General features: G+C 36.3%; 1 protein-coding gene across 2 annotated transcripts in view; it reads right to left on the bottom strand.

The window, feature by feature from the left end:
• The window catches only part of SCFD1 (sec1 family domain containing 1), a 124051-nt gene that overhangs the window by 61234 nt on the left and 40937 nt on the right, over window positions 1-21880 (bottom strand). For both annotated transcript variants that reach the window (XM_040476855.1, XM_040476854.1), the window contains exons 11-14: window positions 11884-12023; window positions 8444-8534; window positions 7802-7875; window positions 7051-7132 (exon numbers count right to left, since the gene is read on the bottom strand). In XM_040476855.1, the coding sequence (XP_040332789.1) occupies window positions 7051-7132; window positions 7802-7875; window positions 8444-8534; window positions 11884-12023 (387 nt within the window). The remainder of the gene's footprint in view (window positions 1-7050; window positions 7133-7801; window positions 7876-8443; window positions 8535-11883; window positions 12024-21880) is intronic.

The raw sequence follows: 21880 nt of genomic DNA, 5'->3' as shown, positions 1-21880 counted from the left end.
CCCATTCAATAGGTTGCCTTGTTGTTTTGTTGATGGTTTCCTTTGTGGCGCAAAAGATTTTTATTTTTATATGTCTCTTCAGGTAAGGGAAACAAAAGCAAAATTAAACTAACAGGACTACACACACCAAAAAAGTTGTTTTTTGTTTTTTTTTTTTTTAAGATTTGAAATAAATGAACACTAAGCTTTGTTCGAATTTTTCACTTCTATTGTAATATAACTGACATATAATACAAAATTTGTTAAGTTTTAACATACGCATATGCCCATGAAATCATGAACACTATCCACATAATCAACCTACCATTCATTGCCCAGAAGTTTCCCTATTGTAATGCCTCCCTTCTGGCCCTCCCACTCCTTTCCAGGTGCCTAGGCAAGCAGTGGTATGCATTTTATCACTACACATTAGCTTGCATTTTTACAAATTTCATGTAAATGCAATCACAGATTATATACTCTTCTTTAAAAAAAATTTTTTTTATATTTATTTTTGAGAGAGAGAGAGAGGGGGGGGGCAGGGTGTGAATGGAGGAGGGGCAGAGAGAGAGAAAGACACAGAATCCGAAGCAGGCTCCAGGCTCTGAGCTGTCAGCACACAGCCCAACACCGGGCCTGAACCCACAAGCCGTGAGATCATGACCTGAGCCAAAGTCGGAACCGAGCCACCCGGGCGCCCCTATGTACTCTTCTTTAATGTGGCTTCACTCAGTGTATTTGAGATTCATCCATATTGCTATATGTGACAATAGTACTTTCCTTTCTATTTCTGAATAGTATTCCACTGTACGGATATACTATAATTTATTTATCCAATTCAGCTGTTGGTGGACATTGGGGTGTTTCTGGTTTTTGGTTATTACAATGAAGCTGCTGTGTACATTAAACACAGGCTTTCATTTGTTTTGGGTAAATACCTATGAGTGGAATGGCTGGACCATGTGACAGGTTTCTGTTTAACATTTTAAGAAACTAATAAACTATCTCCCAAAGTGGATATACCATTTTGCATTTCTACCAGAAGTGTATAGAAAGTTCTAGTTTCTCTGTATTTTTGCTAAAGGTTGGCATGATCTTTTTTAATTTTAGATGTTTTAAACAGATGTGTAGTGAGGTCTCATGGTGGTTTTTGTTTCCATTTTTCTAGTGATTATTTATGTTGAACTTGTCATCTGTGTATCTCTTATGGTCAAATCTCTGTTTAAATCTTTTGACCATTTTTAAATTAGGCTGTTTATGTTCTTATGTTCTTATTATTGAAGTCATATTAAAGACTTCTGAGAAGTCTTTATTTCTTCTCACTTAACCTTTATAATTGGGTCTCAATGACAAGGCTATTTTCACCGGTTTTTTTGGAGATGTGGAAGTAGTCTCCCAAAATTTACAGTGAGTGAGAAGTGAGAAGCTCTCATTTGAGAGCTACCTTTGGTTGTAATTGAAAAAAATGTCAAGTTCTGAAAGTAACTAATCTCATCTGGGTAAGAAGAGGTAGAAGACAATGAAGTGTCATTTGGGGACTTCCTCCTACAGAATATATTGCCCCCTGTGCCTGGAAAAGACACCAAGGTCACATGAACATTCATTTGGTATGTATACTGAGCAAGACATCACTCTAAAGCGATCAGTTAAAATAGAGCTAAAGAAATGTTGTGATTTCTAGTATAGTAAAATTTCTTTCCTACTGTGATCAGGGGAGTAGTGATGAGTTAATCAAAGTCCATTAATGTAAAGAATAACAACAACAACAAAATATATGTTGTGTATAAATATACATTTTAAACACCGCCTTTTAACTTAAGACCTAAAACGCACAACTGTCTGTCAGTCTTGTTGTGACTATACTTAGTACAGTGGTTTTCTTTTAGTACAGTGGTTTCTTTAAGTACAGTGGTTTCACTGAATTTTTTTCTTCCTTGCATAAAGCACAACTATAACGATCACATATAATGTCCAGTTTCAGTTTCTTTGAAGTGGAACCAAAAACTTTACAGATACTTGCAAAGCGAGTTTAGGATTTTTCAAAATTTTCTAATCTTTTAATGTTTTTTTTTTTTTACTACTAATTTTATTTTAATGTTTATTTTATTTTTGAGAGACAGAGTGAGCAAGAGTGTGGGAGAGGGGCCAAGAGAGAGGGGGACAGACGAAATGAAGTGGTCTCTGTGTTGACAGCAGACAGTCTGATGCCGGGCTCGAACTCATGAGTCATGATGTCATAACCTGAACTGAAGTCAGACGCTTAAGTGACTGAGCCACCCAAGCACCCCTTTTTACTACTAATTTAAACAACAGTTAAATCACTAACTTCAGTAAGTCTTTCTAAGGTGTACAACTTAGTTTTAAAGAAACAATCCTCTTCTTAAACAACTGACATATACGTAGATTGGAATCAAATACAAGTAACTCTTAGGTAAGCAAAAAATGCAACTTGTGAAGCATACTAGTAGCCAGTTGTCAACACTCTGGTTTCTCTTCAAATCGTATAAATCTTTCGCCTTTTACTAGTGGCCAGTTGTCAACATGGCATAATGTGGCCGGCAGGCACTATGTTTTATAGGAATAAAGGCCATCAGTTAATTTGGTGTGTTGACTAGCAGAGATCAATTAAGGGAGCTCCTACTTTATTTTTAAAGCTTATCTTCCCCTAGAAAAGATAAAGAAGTTGAGCCCAAGAAAGGGAGGAGCCTCCTTCCCCCTGTAGTTAAAAGCTAGCATTGCTAGCAAGGGCTAAATCTTTTCAGAATATAAACCTAAGGGAGTACATGTTTGCTTGACCAGATTAAGTCTGCAGATCTAATTTAGTACGTCTTAACTTTCTCTACAAGAAGCAGGAAAACAAAAATGAGAATTCAGCACCAATGACGCCTCAATGCATAATAGCTTCTTAACAGCTGTTTTTTGTCAACTGTATCGGGATGGAGTGTTCAGATGTTAGAGCTCTTCCTTCAGGTGGGGGCATTAGGGGAAAGAGCACATAATGCCATTTCTATTTCTCATCTACTATGACTTACACATAGGTGTCTTTTCCTTTTATTAGGTACTTGCTAAAGAATACTTAATTAAGTTTGACTATGCACGTGGGACAAAAATATTTGAAATAAACTAAAATTTGTCTATAAATTACTTAAATAATTTAAGTAATCCCAGGAGCCATTCCCCAACAACCAGCAAGTGGTTTTGTATTAGAAATGAAATTGTATTAGAAATGAAAGAAATGCTAAAAAAAGAGATTTAAAAGGTATGGATTACTCAAAACAAATGAGAATTCAACAATTTACTCTTTCATCTATTAGACCAAAGCTAACCACCCAACCCACTAAAATCCTTAGACTATCAATAAGCATAGGTAATAATAATTGCCAACGTTGTTGCAAACTGGTATGCTGTTTCTGCTTTCCACCAAAACACTGATTGCCAGATAACTGCCACAACTTCTAAACAAATTATTTTCTTCTAGTATTCTGCTTCAGAAAATGATCTAAGGAAATGTAAGAAGCAGCTATTATCTAAACATCCCCAAAGATATGCAAAACTGCAATGAAGACAAATCGCAAAAGAAATGTTCTGAGATCTCTGCATAAAAAGTCATAATATTCTTGCCAATAGTAATAAAAAATATCTACTGCTTAGGTGAGTAAAAGTTTGCAAGTAAGTGAAGCTCAAATCGTCAATAAATTCTAGTTATGAGAGCAAGAGATTATGGAGAACAATACTTATTAAGTTTGTATTAACATTATAGCTAGAGGTAGATGGTGTAGCTCAGTAAAAGTACAAATAAACATGCCATTTAAAAGTAAATATTATAAAGTTGGAAATTTAATAATTATGGAAAACCTTAAGAAGAAATTTTATAACTAGGAGTAATGAAAAATAATGGGACTAGAAATTATGTGCTAATTTGACAAGGAAGAATACCTTCCTAATTTTGACAAGGAAGAATAAAAGAGACTGCCAATATTACAAAGATTCTTCACATAAAACATTCTAATTTTTTTATACTAAAAGAATTTTTTACATCAAAATATTTCTTAGAGTATGCAGCTTATTAAATACAACTATAATTTACATATAAATATTTAAGATAAATATACTCCTTTATCAATGATATTTAAAAACGTTCTGAGTGACTGGGTTTCTTAGAATGACCCAAGAAGGAACAGCGTGTCCTATAGGGGACATTATTTTCCTTCTGCAAATGAAATGTCCTGTATAGCACTGTTTCTTTAAATCAGATCCTGTCAAAAGGGTGTCTTCCTTGAGTTACAGCAAAACAATCATCCCAAAATGTGTAGCTTTTATATAAAATCACTTAACAACACAGTGAATGACAAATTAGTTAGCATAAAATGTTCTGCCAATCAGCAGCCCCGAAAAAAACAACTTCTTTTATAAAGAAAGCCAAATTACCAGGTCTTAAAGAAGAATTATGTGGGTTATGCACAGTGGCATGTTAAAATACCTGAGACAGATGGCCTCTATTAGCACACATTGATTTTGAAAAACTCATATAAAACCATTAGTATAAAATTATAAATAAACATCATAAATTTATAGTAAATTGTGCCTTAAAAAAAACAGTTCTTCACCTAGACAGCTATAATAGCTGTCTTCCAATTCCATACTTATTTCCAGAACTCACCCATCACTCAGACTCATTTTTCTATTTAAAACACAAATCACATCATGTCATTAATCTCCAATGACTTCCCATCACACTTAAATTCCAATTTCTCTTGATCCCACAGTCTATCACTTTTTCACTCCTTACTATAAGCACATTAATCTTCCTTTATGACCTGGGGCGCCTGGGTGGCTCAGTCGGTTAAGCGTCCAACTTCAGCTCAGGTCATAAACTCGTTTTCCTGAGTTCAAGCCCCCATGTCGGGCTCTGTGCTGATAGCTCAGAACCTGGAGCCTGCTTTGGAACCTGTCTCTCTCTCTCTCTCTCTCTCTCTCTGCCCCTCCCCTGCTTGTGCTCTGTTTCTCTCTCTCTCAAAAATAAAGATTAAAAAAAATAATAGAAATCTTCCTTTGTGTCCTTAAACACACTAACTTTGTTCCTTGTCTTAAGGCCTTTGCACTTTTTTAGTCCTTCTGTCTGGAATGCCTGGCCCTGGAATTTTCACTAACCAGCTCCTTGTGGTTCAGGTCTCAACTCAAACATCACCTCATCAAAGGTCATTTCCCTAACACTTACTCCTAACCACTTACAGTAGCCCTCTCTGATGTTCTCTATCACCTCATATCACCCTATTTTTGTTTTCTTATCACCTAAATGACTGAAGTTATCTTGTTTTCTAATTTGGGTACTTTGTTTATTGTTACTATAATAGAAGCTCCATGAGAATACATAACTTGTCTTATTTACCACAGAATTTCCAAGGCCTAGCACAACACACAGTTACTCCATAAACATGACTGAATAAATCAATTACGCTAGCTAGAATTTTCTTAAACCATAAGTTCTAGTCTCTGACCTGGAGTAATTCATATAAATTTGTAGCAGGATAATGTTTGTCAAGTTTTATGAATAGGATAAAACTACGCTTTCCACAGTATAATAATTAGTTACTTTGGGTTACACAACTCCGTTTGGTAATTTTATTGGTTTTACAGCTATGAGAACTGAGGTCACAAAGTAAAATGTAAGAATCAATAAACTTTACTAATGAAAAAATAAACAAACAAAAACTAAAGTCAAAGTAAATCCACAGAAGAGTTTAAATCTTAAAGACCACACAGGACTATTAACAACTGTTGTAACTTCTTAGAATTTATTTTTACTTGTCCACTTACTTGCGCTTAGCACCTAGCAACACTGCTTGGCACAAAGCAAGTACTCAAAAAATATTAGTTTAATGGATAAGATCCTTAGTACAAAATTACAGGTTAACAGATATAAACCAGAACTTATATTTTGTTTTGATGCAATAAACTTTTTACATTAGATTCAGTCTTCACCTTGTAAGCAAAGCCTTTTCTCTCCTACTGAAGGATATTCTCAATATAGCTCTCTGTTGTATTTCACCTGATGATATATATTATCTCCACAGGAGACAATGACCTCAGGCAAACGGATCTGTGCAGTCTTTACCCATTTTACAGAGATGCTAAATATAGAAGGGAAAATATCAGTAGAGTCATCTATAAACTGAACAATTATGTTTCTATCCCTGTAGGTACATGAAAATCGCCAGTACCAATATTGAGATGTGGAACAAAAGAAATTACGTAGGTTTAAATTCCATGATGCACAATGTCCATTATCTATCTATATTAGTTCCTTCCTATCTCTATGACTTTTTAAATCATTAATAAAGAAAAATGTTTAAGTCCCTTTCCCATAAATTCAAGGTGTTATCAATATCTTTGAAAAGCAATAAACATATTTAGCTATTTTCCACTGCTTTTTCAAATATATCATATCAGACGGAAAGCAAGGGTCAGTAATAACCATGTCCTAGTGTATGGCCAATTTGTCACTGAAATTCAGCTACATGTCCAGAGAATAAGGGACAGCAGAATACTGAAGGACTGATATGGGGTAATCATGAACAAAGTAATGAGATAAAAGAACTATGATAACAACATATAGAAGATACAAATCATTTATCTCAAAATCACAGTACAACAGGAGACAGTAGGAACCCTTAATAATAAAATACTCATCTAAGACTAAAAGTTAATGGATATTTTAGATAGTACTATAGTAAGAAGGGTGTCTAAATCTCTATTACTGACAGACACAGGTCTACTGTTAACAGAGTAAGTGTAGAGGTAGTACTGAAGCAATATTGAGACAACATAATACAAATATCACAGATGTAACTTTTATATACTAAACGTGTGACCTTGGCAAATCACTAATCTTTCTGGATTCTTAAGCTTCCTCATTTGCAAAAAATGAAGGCACTAATGTTGCCTTTGATAATTTTATCTCATATTATTACAGTGAGGCCTCAATGAGATAATGAATATGAAACCATCTTAAAAAGTATACAACTCTACATAAATAGAACACATAAATATTGGGGAGTAGGTTAAATTTACCTTTATATGTTCTAAAACAGCAGTGGCAACATTTGTATGGAGATCAATAAGTCTTTTTTTTTCAAGGAGTTCTGGCAAAGAACTACAAGTACCAAAAAATTAAAAATTAACCATTCAATTTTCTAAGAAAATGACATAGATCTTAATAAAATACACACCTGGGTGTTTCCTCTGAGGAAACAAGTAGTGATAAAATGACAAATTAAACTGATATCAACCAAAGTTAATCTCTAGGCTTTAACACATAACAATATTCACTACTTTAATACAAGTAAAATACTTCTTAGTTTAAAGTAATCTCCCTCCCAAACATCATTATTCCACCATTTCACTTTCTGATTCCAAAATCTGGAGGTTTAGAGTAAAATCAGATTAATGGAAATATGATTTTACATATACATTAAAAACACATTTCTTCTCTCCTTGATGGTTTCAAGTACCAGAAAGAACATGCTTAACCTTTAGTTAACATAATAACAGCAGCAATGATAAAATAGTAAGTTGTATGATTTTATCACCAATACTATCTTCCTAGTAAAATTATCCCCATTATACAATTCTAATTAGTGAAAGAAGCAAATGATCTGCTATATAAAAGGAACATAAATCAGCTTAAAGAGACAATTTAGTTTTTTAAATTTAAAGGTCTATGCCATTACCTACTGTTTCCTATTATTAAAAATATTAGCCAAACTTTTAGCCTTCAAGATAAATCTTATCAACAGACAAAGGTCGTATATTGCCTACTTACCTAACAGCTGATGTTAGCTTAGCAGTATTGTCAGAAAGCATACTTATGGCTCCTTCATCTTCCCCCTCTAGTCCCTGAGAAGGAAAAAAAAAAAAGATCCCAGAAACATAAAAATCAATATATTCCTCAGATTACGGATAAACACTAAGATCTGAGTCACCCAGAGTGACGATTCTTCTCCTCTAAGGAACAAACACCCATCTCTAATAGTTACATTAGAGTTCTAGGTACCACCAGTCTAATATAAATGGTGGGATGACCACCGAGCAGCACCGAGTATTTTCAGATAAGGAAACAGGCGCAGAAGCTTGGCACTGGTCACACAGTAATAAACAGTATGGCCACATGCTGAGTGTATCACAGTACAGTTAGTGTGCAGCGCTGGAACACAGACCTCTAACATGAAGCCGCATTATATTTTTTTCAGATTATAAATACAGATTATTCTTTGAAAAAATTTTGCTCTTCTCAGTATTTACATTTCTTTTTTAAGAGATAATTTATGTAAATTGACAATACTTTTTTTGTTATTAAAACAATGAATGCCTCAAATTTTCATAGGGAACAAAAAAGTTAACCTATTCCTCCCTCCAGATGTCCTTCTACTTTTGTAAAATTCTAAGACAGCAAACAGAATCTTACCATAATGCTTTTAAGTCGTTTAACCTCATCTTCCTGTGCTCGGTAAGATTCTAGTTCTTGCTGAACTGATTCTGCAACTTCTGGGAATGGACTGAAACAGTAATGAACAAGATGAACTATGATTATGACATTAAAATATTCCTTTTTGTATGAATTCTGAAATATAGACCATGAGGATTTATTTTTATTTTAAATGTACCTATTTGGATTTGAATATTTTTTATATATAACATAGGCAGAAAACACTTAGCATAAATCCAACTATATATCCTTCTAGTATCTATATTATAAATACTATTTCTTTAAAATGCATATCATAATACTTCTACATTTAAGGACATTTAATTTTTTTCTATTATTTTCATTAGCCATATCCCTATTTTTCTTCACCTATATGCTGTTAGGAAAAAAAGTAAAATATTTAAGTGACTGAAAAACAAAGAAGAGGAGTCATGGTATACCAAACATCAATTAAATATTACTAACCAAATTAGCACAGATTATCAAAGGGTTCATATAACTACAAACATGGCATTTAAAAAATATTACATGCAGGTAATTGTGAAAAAAGGTCTTTTAATTCTGTAAGCTTAATATCTTAGAACACTGTTAGTAAAAACAGAATACAGGCCACAGTTTTGCTGTTCTAATGTGTGATGTCTTCTTCCAGGCAAATGAGGTTTAGCAGTAATATCCGTAGACTTAGGACACAAGTGATCTGCAATCATTGAGCATCTTTGGTTGGAACAGTTTCACGTGGCACTAATCTTGAATAATTCTAAACAAATGTGTGGTTGACCATGAAATAGTCCCTAATGTAAATAATTTTCATCTACAGCTTTAGCAGAGGCCAGAAGCTTTGCTTCCTTCAAAAAAGAAAAGACAATGAATAGCAATAAAACAAAAGCACTTTGCCCTGACACCTGGTAACACTCCATACACAATCAGCACATTTCACCCAATGGGGACTGAGAGAAATGGCAGAAGTCCCTGAAAGGATTTTGAGGAAAACAGTCCAGTTTTACATGACAACTGTAGGCATAAACCTCAGCTTCAGCAGACTATGCTGGCAGAATATAGCACTGAGCATGTTTAAATGTGCTGGCTGAATTCAGATAATCCTGAAATCTCCAGTATCTTCTAGTCTTAGGACTAACAAACAATAACTGCTTACATTTACAGAGTGCTCACTCTATGCCAAACACAATGCTAAAAATCTGTCTCAATTTCTCATCTAATCTAACCACGGTCTTGGTGAGGTACATACTATTAATAATTAAGACCAGGACCTTTGGGATCTGCCAGGACTGGCCTTTATTCTTGTTTTTACCAATGATAACTAGAGGACTCTGGGAAAGTTACTTCTTTATATTTTTCACTTTGTCTTCATAACAACCCTCTCAAATAGGGCAATAGATTTGTAGAATTATCATCCCTACATTTTACTGATGAGGAAAATGAAGCTCAGAAAGATTTAAGTTACTTCTTTTATTCTACACAATCTCCCAGTATCTGTGCACATACATTACTATTACTGTATTTCTCTAATATTGTACTACAATCTTTAGAGTGAGAGTTATTCAGGGCTACAATTACTTACAAAGAATTAAATATCTTACTATTCAACTGACTTCTTAGATTGTTCCTAAATATATAGTCTAAAGAAAATAGTCAAATCTTCCATATTTGAATGAAGACATTTTTTTCTTAAGCTTTTTTCTATTAGAAAATGTGAATCTTTTTTTAAAGTTTATTTATTTATTTTGAGAGAGAGAGTGAGATACAGCGTGGAAATGGCAGAGAGAGGGAGAGAAAGAATCCCAAGCAAGCTCCAAGCTGTCAGCAAAGAGCTGACACGGGGCTCTATCTCACGAACTGTGAGATCATGACCTGAGCAGAAATCAGGAACTGTGAGATCATGACCTGAGCAGAAATCAGGAGTCAGATGCTCAACTGACTGAGCCACCCAGTCGCCCCCCCAAAAGTGTGAATCTTCAAGTTAACTTTAAAATACTCTGCATTTAAAATACTCTATAAATAACGTAAATGTAATTTCTTGTTCTTTGCCACTATGGAAAAAAATACAGACTATGGAATTCTAAAGAGAAGAAAATCATTTAAAATCAATTATAATAGTATTATGCTAAGTGAAATAAGTCAGAGAAAGACAGATACCATATGTTTTCACTCATATGTGGATCTTAAGAAACTTAACAGGAGACCATGGGGGAGGTGAAGAGGGAAAAAAAGTTACAAACAGAGAGGGAGGGAGGCAAACCATAAGAGACTCATAAATACACAGAACAAACTGAGGGTTGAGAGGGTTGGGGGAGCGGGGAAAGTGGGTGATGGGCAATGAGGAAGGCACTTGTTGGGATAAGCACTGGGTGTTGTATGGAAGGAAGGCCATTTGACAATAAATTATATTAAAAAATAAAAAATAAAAATAAATAAAATCAATCATATTAGTACCTAAACTGCCACAGCAGAAAGAGGAAAACCATGACTTTTCTTTGCAGAGAAAATAAAATTCCTTGTTATAAGCAATGTGACTTTCCAGTGTTAAAAAAAAAAAAAAAAGTTATAAATAGATAAAGCACACAAAAAATCCAGCTGATTGAATCAATCCTATTATTTTACTTCTCTTTAAACATAAATGAGGCCAAAAGGAATAGCCATATCACGAACATGGACACATATATAGGTACAGTAATGCTTGAAATACTCAAAATAATAGTAATAATAAATAACATTATACTTCTGTAATTGTTGATGAGCAGCATTCTTTTTCTCAGAGAAAAAGGATATTTTTGGTTTGTTTGTTTAGAATGACTTCCCTAGCCATAAGGACCACTAGATAACTTTTATAACAATTAATGAGGCCATTAAATACCTTAAACTTTAAAGGGACATAGCAACACATGGGATCTATATATCTGCCTACAATAAATCACAAAGCAAATTATTATTTCTAATGTGCTTTAAACAAATCTGATTTTCAGGCTTAGCTATTCTCTCTCCACAGTTATCTAAAACTGTGTTTGTATGAAGGCAGATACGGAACAAAGAGGGAAAATTACACTTCAATGTTTTCCTGTCACAAAAACCTATTTTAATGAAAGACAGAAATGGTCTTGTAGAGGGTCAATGGATAGCAACACAATTTAAAAAAAATACCTATAAAATCTACCAAATCATATAGTATGGTTTTAATGAACAGGCAAGTGGCCCCTAAAAAACAACCAACAAAAAACAACATAGGAATCAGGAAGAAATCAAGCAATAAAGACATCTCTACAGACTATTTAGTTATGGCTACCTCTTGTGTAGATGAACCACTATTATCTTTTTGATTTTTTTAATCAAATTCATTGTCATATGACATCTTCATTTCTTTTTAAGGGGTGAATCTTTCACTTACTGATACTTTTCTTACTTACCTTCCTTTATGTTTCTGCCAAAATTTATCAACTGGAGTTAAATCATAAGACTTCTTGTTTTTTCTCTTTGGTCGAGCACCAGCTGGAGAATTTTCTACTCCTGAAGATTCTTCCAAATTAACTCTGTTTAAATGGAAATCCTAGGAAAAAGTGATCTTTTTTTAAGTAACAATTTAAGAACCATAACATTTCCTACAATGAGGAACATAATCAACAGATTCTTGCTGTCTTTTCTAGTATTTCTAATAAAGACAAAATACACATCTGAAATTTAAAGACCTCTTTCTAATGTTTTGTTACACAAAATGTACTTTCAAATGTTTATGTATTTTAATTAAAATAGTAGATGCAAATGATTAAAACTTAAAAAAATATATAAAAATCATGTTAAGGTTGTGTATACTCCTAGAAAAATATTTTTGCATATGGCAGCATAGACATATCCTTTTAATTTTAAAGAGTTAGATTACATTATGCATATTTTGTACCTTGCTTTTCTCACTTAACAAAGTATTTTATTTTTTTTTAAATAACATATTCTTTTTTTTAAGTTTATTTACTTTGAAAGAGACAGCGTGTGTGAGCACACATGGGGGAAGGGCAGAAAGAGGGGGAGAAAGAGAATCCCAAGCAGGCTTTGTGCTGCCAACATACAGCCCAACATGGGACTCAGTCTCATGAGCTGTGAGTTAATAATCTGAGCCGAAATCAAGTGTCAGATGCTTAACGAACTGAGCCACCCACGCGCCCCAATAATGTATTTTAGAGTTTTTTCTCTACCTCTGCATTTACATCTACCTCATCTTTATCATGGTTGTATAGGAGTCCAACATTTGGACATAATCCATTTATTTAAACAGGCCTCCTAATGCCTGTTTCTAGTAACAAACATAGTCTTAAATATAATTTTTAAACTTTTAGAAAGTATTTTTTCTATCCTTTCCCTTCCTTCTTGCATTAGACCCAGGGAATTCCTTCGTGTAATAACAGTATTTTATGGTTCAACTCTACTCTGAAGAATAGTGAGCCAAAGACAAAATATGGCCATCAGTAAATGAGTAAATGAATGACAAGCAAAAAAAGAAATTATGTGGAGAAATTATCTAATATGACTACGTTATCATCTTAGTTCTAAGATAGAAAGGGTTTTTTTTTTAATATTTATTTTTGAGAGAGAGAGAGAGAGCGAGAGAGAGAGCACACCAGCAGGGGAGGGGCAGAGATATAGAGAGCAAGAGAGATACAGAATCCAAAGCAGGCTCCAGGCTCTGGGCTGTTAGCACAGAGCCCGACATGGGGCTTGAACCTGGGAACTGTGAGATCGTGACCTGAGCCCAAGTCAGATGCTTAACCGCTGAACCACCCAGGCACCCCTAGAAGTTTTTAATTAATAATTAAACTTCTAGGTCCTAGCAGATTAAATACTGATTGTAACTTAATCTCCTCTTTTATTATTTTTCTAAATTTAAATCCAAGTTAGGTAACAGTGTAATAATGATTTTAAGAGTAGAATTTAGTGATTCATCACTTACATACAGCACCCAGTGTTTATCCCAAGTGCGCTCCTTAACGCCCATCACCCATTTGGCCCATCCCCCCACCGAACACCCCTCTAGAAACCTTCAGATTGTTCTCTGTATTTAAGAGTCTCTTATGATTTGTCCCCCTCTGTTTTTGTATTATTTTTGCTTCTCTTCCCTTATGTTCGTCTGTTTTGCATCTTAAATTCCACGTATAAGTGAAATCATGTTTGTCTCTCTGTGACTGACGTCTTTCACTGAGCATAATACACTCTAGTTCCATCCATGTTGCTGCAAATGGCAAGATTTCATTCTTTTTGACTGCTGAGTAATATTCCATTGTGTGTGTGTATGTGTGTATAATTTGGCTATTGTCAATAGTGCTGCTATAAACATCGTGATGCACGTGCCCCTTTGAATTAGCATTTTTGCGTCCTTTGGATAAATACCTAGTAGTGCAACTGCCAGGTCACAGAGTGGTTCTATTTTTAATTTTTAGGGGAATCTCCATACTGTTTTCTAGAGTGGCTGCAACAGTTAGCATTCCCACCAGCAGTACGAAAGGGTCCCCCTTTCTCCTCATCTTCACCAACATCTGTTGCTTCCTGAGTTGTTAATTTTAGTCATTCTAACTTAATTTCCTCTTGATAAAAGTAGGTCAACAATATAGAGTCTAGTACATTAGACCATACCCTGCAACTGTGTGTTGAGAAATAACATAATAATGGCAAGAACACTTCCATTGTTTGCATTACAGCCAGGCAAATAAGAAAAATTTTGGTCTTCAAAATTGGGAAATTAGAACATTCTGTGCTGTACTTAGTCATATTAAAGAAACTGAATATTTATACACAAATACAAGACAACAGAATTAGTTTTAACAGGCAGAGTCGAAACTGTTCCCTCTGATATTCATACTTTCTTGACTTAGAAGACTGGACAATGGTGTCCCCAATCACGGGTTATAAATAAATAACATTGAGAAGTGCTAAAAACATGGGTAAGTCTTCAGCAGTATTGGTTTCCTTTTACAAGTTAAAGTAGACCAGTAGACCCAAACAGAGCTAATGTTAACAAAATTACATTTTGATGAAATAGGTGACACCCATTTATGCAGAGCTAAGATTTATACTCACATGAGAAAACAGCAAAGTAAAATAAAAGTAACTTTTATTTTGTCAAAGAATTGAGACAAATCTAATCAAGTGTCTAGATCATTTTACAGAAAATACTGGGGATAGAGAACCATGTCAAATTGCGTCCCACAAGAATACAATCAACCAAACACAGAAACGGAGGAAATTCTTTAGAAAACTATTCCTATTCCTTCAACCAAAAAACAGCAATAAAAAAGGAATGGAAACAGAGGAATTACTATAAATTGAGAAACTTAAAGATATATCAACCAATGCAATGTACAGATACTGTTTGGATCCCTGTTTGAACAAACCAATTGTAAAGATGCATCTTTGAAACAATTAGGAAATGCTGAATACAGAGATAATATGAGATACTACCAAAGAATAATTGTTAATTTTGTTAGGTATGATAATAAAATTATGGTCCTTCTTTAAAGATAAATGCTGTAGTATGTATGCATAGATCATATAATGCCTGAGATAAGATGCATATTGCCTGGGAAACTGAGTGATGCAAATGGAGGTTCATTATAGGACTCCGTAACTTTGTCTTTTTATATGAAATATTGCCTGGGGCGCCTGGGTGGCGCAGTCGGTTAAGCGTCCGACTTCAGCCAGGTCACGATCTCGCGGTCCGTGAGTTCGAGCCCCGCGTCGGGCTCTGGGCTGATGGCTCAGAGCCTGGAGCCTGTTTCCGATTCTGTGTCTCCCTCTCTCCCTGCCCCTCCCCCGTTCATGCTCTGTCTCTCTCTGTCCCAAAAAAAAATAAACATTGAAAAAAAAAAAAAAAAAAAAAAAAAGAAATACTGCCTAAAAAAATCTTAAAATTTTATCCATAACAATGAATACAACCTGCAAATTTTTGCCCCTTGCCACAGTGATTGTGAAAGTACGTGTTGAGATGGGGCCTTATCACCCTTAATTTGGGAGTGATTATGAAAAATAAGAGTTTCTCCTTGCCCATCCACATTGGACAAGAAACAAAGAATACTGTGAATATAGATATGTTATTTTAATACACGGAGGTTCAAGGGCTCTTTTATATTGAACAGCACTACCCAACATATCCTAATTCAGATGCCAAGGTATTCTGTACAGATTCAGCAATGTCAGTGACACTCTGATAAGCTAGTTCATTTTTATTAAAGCAAAATTCCTTATTACTCTAGGAATCATGGGCTAAAAAAGCCCCTACAGATACACTGCTGACTATATGCAGACATTTCCAATTTATTCATTCTCTAAACTAGCAAAGAACTTGAGACGTAATGATTTAGAAACAGGATGTCGAATACAGTTGATACTGGTCACATGTGGCCACTGATTATCTGGAAAAGTAACTAGTCAGAATTGAGATGTGATGTAAGTACAACATACACCAAATTTTTAAGACTTAATATATAAAGAGAATATAAAATAATTAGTTTTAAATTGATGTTAAAATGCCAATAATTTGATTTATAGAGTTATATAAAATATATTAAAATAAATTTCATCTGTTCCTTTTTATGTTTTTAATGTGGCTATGGGAAAACCTAAAATTACATCTGTAGTTCACACTTTATTTCTTTGAGAAAGCACTGTTTTAGAAACCCTGAACTTTGGTCAATGATAAAAGAAGGAAGAGAAAAGAAAAATATGTGAAGACATTAAGAAAAAAGGAAGGAAAAATCTAACTTGGAATACTTCTAAGAATCATTTAATTTAAAAAGAAAATCTCTATACAATGCTGCATCATAAACATAGATAAAAATCTCAAAATCCTACATACTAAGCAAGTGGGATATAAGGGGGAAAAAATGGTAGCAACCTAATGCTAGATTAGTATATGGCAAGTAACATATACTCTTCTTTCCCTTAAACATTTTTTAAGTTTATTTATTTATTTTGAGAGAGAAGAGAGAGCATGGGAGGGGCAGAGACGGAGGGCTAGAGAAAGAATCCTAAGCAGGCTCCACACTGATGGCACGGAGCTCAATGTGGGACCTGAATTCACCAACTGTGAGATCATAACCTGAGCTGAAATCAAGACTTAGATGTTTGGGGTGCATCTGGGTGACTCAGTCAGTTAAGCATCTAACTCTTGGTTTTGGCTCAGGTCATGATCTCATTGTTTGTGAGATCAAGCCCCATGTTGAGTTCTGCACTGACAGCATGGAGGCTGCTTGGGATTCTCTCTCTCCCTCTGTCTCTGCCCCTCCCCTGCTAGCACATGCGCTTTCTCTCTTTCAAAATAAATAAATAAAGTCAGAGCACTAAAAAAAGAATGAGACGCTTAACCAACTAAGCCACCCAGGAGCCCCTCCCTTAAATAACATTTTAATTCAAGCTCAGAAATAGCAATGAATATGGAAATACAATGAAACAATACCATTTTAAAAAATGAATGAAGTCAAGGTTGTTTTCTTGGCTCTTATGTAGTCTACACACTTTTATTAGGAGCTTCCTATGAACAGCTTAGATTAAGGAAGTAGAAGTTTACATCATACTTGACTTTTAGGCAAATGCCTCAAACTAGTCCAATACAGTGTTGTCCAAGGGGTTTTGTGTTAATAAAGACTACAGGATCAACAGAGCATCAATCTTCAAAGCATAAAACTTTGAACTACACTTAGGATCCAATATACTGTAATCACACATCTTTAAAAAACAGGAGTGCTTTGAGTTGAGGGGGCCAACATGGCGAAGTAGGGGGATCCATACATCCTGTGTCTCTTAAATAAACAAGTGTAGAAGCCAAAGGACCTTGAACACCAGAGCCTGGGAGGAAAAGAGACTGAATCTACTAGGAAGAAAATGGGAAAGCTGGAAAAAAGATAGGTGGGTAATTGCGAACTGGGGGAGATAAAAAAGGCCGTGTGGACACGGAGGGGAGGAACCCTCTTCTGTGGAAAAACAAAGGGAAGAGAAAGAGTGGCTCGGGAAGTGCAGGACCAGAGCTGGACAGGAGTAAGACCTTGCACTGAGACTGAGAGGGATCTGATCTCTAACTGCAGGGCTTTCTTCGGACTGGGGCCGGCTCCCTGTTTGTGCACCTGGTGAGGAGGGGAGCCAGGCCTAGGTGCGGTTGTAGGTCAGAAACTCAGTCCACAGCTGGCGAAAGTGGTTCCCTCCCTGGAAGGCTGCATGATAGCACAGAACCTGCCTGCGTCCACTACCCCCAGGCGTGGTGGCTGGGCCGAGGGTGCAGACTGCAGGAGAATAAGGTGGCCATTTCCCTGAAGTGCTATGGGAAAAGACAAAGCCTGCCTGCATCCGCCACCCCGGGGCTCACAGTGAGGGCAGCGGCTCTCAATCCTCAATAGAAGTCAGTCCTCCCTGTAGTGTGGCAGCACAGGCAAAGCCAGCCGGACCACGTAACGCCACATTGAGGGGCGCTTCCCCAGCGCCAGAGCTCATGGAGCAGGACTCTGAATCCTAGCCAAGCGCAGGGTCATGGGAGTTGGTGGAGCAAGAAGGACCGCCCCCGTCTGCACCCGCAGCACAGTGCGGATGACTCCAACGGAGTCCACCAGGTCTGGCTCCGTGGAGAAGACACTGGGAGATCACCATTCCCACCCACCACTACTCCAAGGCAGGGCCTCAGGGATCACTCCCTTGGCCCATAATGGAGGTGGGTCCAGAAAACGCCAAACCATGCCCCCTTGTACTGGGTAACTGCACATCCACCAGAGTGGCACAGACCCTGTGGACAGCTACTACCTACAAGCACTGCAGCATTGACCCAGATTAACTCTAGGTCAATTCTGGATATACAAATCTATTCTTCACCCTCCACCCCCCATTCCTGCTCCTTCTCTCTTCCCTCCCCTAGGCTGGCTACTCTGGTTATTGGTCTGTCTCAACAGGCATATTTAATCCACTGTCTTCATACATGTTCTACACCTACTTCTTTACACTCCTCTCTCTCTCTCTCTCTTTCTCTCTGGAATAATCAAGTCATATAGTTTCTCTGGGTAATTTGATTTTCATTTCGTTTTCCCCACCTCCTTCTTTATTTTCCTTTCTCTCTCTGGATTAAGCCTTTTAGTCTCTCTGCCTAATCAATGTTTATTTTTTCTCCCCGCCCCCCACCACCCCCCCTTCCCCCCACTTCTGTCATTTCTTTCTTTGTATATGCTCTTCCATCAGCACCGCCTCCACCCTCTTCTTTACTTGTAGTTGGTGTTTTTGGGTTTTTGGTTTTAGTCTTTAGGTTTTTGTTTATTTGTTTGTGTAATTTGTGTGTTTGTGTGTTTTTGTCTCCTGTTTGTCTACCTGTTTTCCTTTACAGGGCTACTCCAAATCAAAGCACACCTCGTGGAGGGTACAAAATATTACTACAAGTAGGGTAATAAAATAACCAAAGTCACAAACACAGAGAGCAAGTAACAATCCCCCAAAAAACACGTCCTGAAGGGTGAGGCCCTGGACAGCATATGACCCTCCTTTAATACAGTGGTGCTCACAGGTGCAGAGCACACAAGTTTTTTTTTTTTTTAATTTTTTTTTTTTTCAACGTTTATTTATTTTTGGGACAGAGAGAGACAGAGCATGAACGGGGGAGGGGCAGAGAGAGAGGGAGACACAGAATCGGAAACAGGACACACAAGTTTTTAAAACACGTAAGAGACAGAAAACTAGCCAAAATGAAGAAACGGAAGAATTTTCCTCAAAAGAAACTCCAGGAAGTAGTGACAGCTAATGAATTGATCAAAACCGATTTAAGAAATGTAACAGAACAAGGATTTAGAATAATAGTCATAAAATTAATTGCTGGGCTTGAAAAAAGCATACAGGACAGCAGAGAATCTATTGCTAAAGAGATCAAGGGACTAAAAAATAGTCATGATGAATTAAAAAATGCTATGAGGTGCAAAATAAAATGGAGGCAGCCATAGCAGGTAGACCCATAAGAGTAGCCATAGACCTATCTACTGAAACTTGGCAGGCCAGAAAGGAATGGCAGGAAATCTTCAATGTGATGAACAGAAAAAATATGCAGCTGAGAATCCTTTATCCAGAAAGTCTGTCATTTAGAATAGAAGGAGAGATAAAGGTCTTCCCAAACAAACAAAAACTTAAGGAATTCATCACCACTAAATCAGCCCTATAAGAGATGCTAAGGGGGACTTTGTGAGTGAAATGCTGCAAGGACCACAAAGTACCAGAGACACTACTACAAGTATAAAAGCTTACAGATATCCCAATGACTCTAAAACCTATCTTTGTAAATGGACTAAATGCTCCAACCAAAAGATACAAGGTATCAGAATGGATAAAAAAAACAAGACCCATCTATTTGCTGTCTACAAGAGACTCATTTTAGACCTGAGGACACCTTCAGATTGAAAGTGAGGGGATGGAGAACTATCTACCATGCTACTGGAAGCCAAATGAAAGCTGGAGTAGCCATACTTATATCAGACAAACTAGACTTTAAATTAAAGGCTCTACCAAGAGATGAAGAAGGGTATTATATAATAATTACAGGGTCTATCCATCAGGAAGAGCTAACAATTATAAATGTCTATGCACCAAATATGGAAGCCACCAAATGTATAAAACAATCACAAACATAAGCAACCTTACTGATAAGAATGTGGTAATTGCAGGGTACTTTAATACTCCACTTACAACAATGCAGAGATCATCTAGACACAGGATCAATAAAGAAACAAGAACCCTGGGGGCGCCTGGGTGGCGCAGTCGGTTAAGCGTCCGACTTCAGCCAGGTCACGATCTTGCAGTCCGTGAGTTCGAGCCCTGCATCGGGCTCTGGGCTGATGGCTCAGAGTCTGGAGCCTGTTTCCGGTTCTGTGTCTCCCTCTCTCTCTGCTCCTCCCTCGTTCATGCTCTGTCTCTCTCTGTCCCAAAAATAAATAAACGTTGAAAAAAAAAATTAAAAAAAAAAAAAAAAAAAGAAAGAAACAAGAACCCTGAATGATATATTGGATCAGATGGACTTGACAGATATATTAGAACACTGCATCCCAAAGCAACAGAATATTCTTTCTTCTCGAGTGCACATGGAACATTCTCCAAGATAGATCACATACTGGGTCACAAAACAGCCCTTCATAAGTATAAAAGAATTGAGATCATACCATGCACACTTTCAGACCACAATGCTATGAAACTTGAAATCAACCACAGGAAAAAGTCTGGAAAACCTCCAAAAAAGCATGGAGGTTAAAGAATGAATGGGTCAACCAGGCAATTAGAGAGGAAATCAAAAAATACATGGAAACAAATGAAAATGAAACTACAACAATTCAAACGCTTTGGGATGCAGCGAAGGCAGTCCTGAGAGGAAAATACATTGTAGTCCAAACCTATCTCAAGAAACAATAAAAATACCAAATACAAAATCTAATAGCACACCTAAAGGAAACAGAAGCAGAACAGCAAAGACACTCCAAACCCAGCAGAAGAAGAGAAATAATAAAGATCAGAGCAGAAATAAATAATAAAGAATCTAAAAAAATAGTACAGCAGATCAATGAAACCAAGAGTTAATTTTGAAAAAATAAATAAAATGAATAAAGCTCTAGCCAGGCTTCTCAAAAAAGAAAAGGGAGAGGACCCAAATAGATAAAATCATGAATAAAAATGGAATTATTGCAACCAATACCTCAGAAATACAAGCAATTATCAGGGAATACTATAAAAACTTATACGCCAACCTGGAAGAAGCACCACACACTTCCAAAACTCAAACAGGGAGAAACAGAAAACTTGAACAGACCCATAACCAGCGAAGAAATTCAATCAGTTATCAAAAATCTCCCAACAAATAAGAGTCTAGGACCAGATGGCTTCCCTGGGGAATTCTACCAGACATTTAAAGCAGAGATAAAACCTTTCCTTCTTAAGCTGTTCCAAAAAATAGAAAGGGAAGGAAAACTTCCAGACTCATTCTATGAAGCCAGCATTACTTTGATTCCCAACCCAGACAGAGACCCAGCAAAAAAAGGGAACTACAGGCCAATATCCATGGTGAATATGGATGCAAAAATTCTCAACAAGATACTAACAAATCTAATTCAACAGCATATAAAAAGAATTAATCACCATGATCCACCCTCTCCTCCCTACCACCCCCCATCAACCCTTAGTTTGTTCTCAGTTCTCAACAGTCTCTTATGCTTTGGCTCTCTCCCACTCTAACCTTTTTTTTTTTTTTTCCTTCCCCTCCCCCATGGGTTCCTGTGAAGTTTCTCAGGATCCACATAAGAGTGAAAACATATGATATCTGTCTTTCTCTGTATGGCTTATTTCACTTAGCATCACACTCTCCAGTTCCATCCATGTTGCTACAAAGGGCCATATTTCATTCTTTCTCATTGCCACGTAGTA

The sequence above is a fragment of the Herpailurus yagouaroundi genome, unplaced genomic scaffold (assembly GCF_014898765.1).
Source record: "Herpailurus yagouaroundi ecotype Mexico unplaced genomic scaffold, PumYag 141, whole genome shotgun sequence".
Lineage (NCBI taxonomy): Eukaryota > Metazoa > Chordata > Mammalia > Carnivora > Felidae > Herpailurus > Herpailurus yagouaroundi.
Note: the sequence above shows the minus strand (reverse complement) of the source record. Positions and strands in the feature narration are given on the sequence as shown.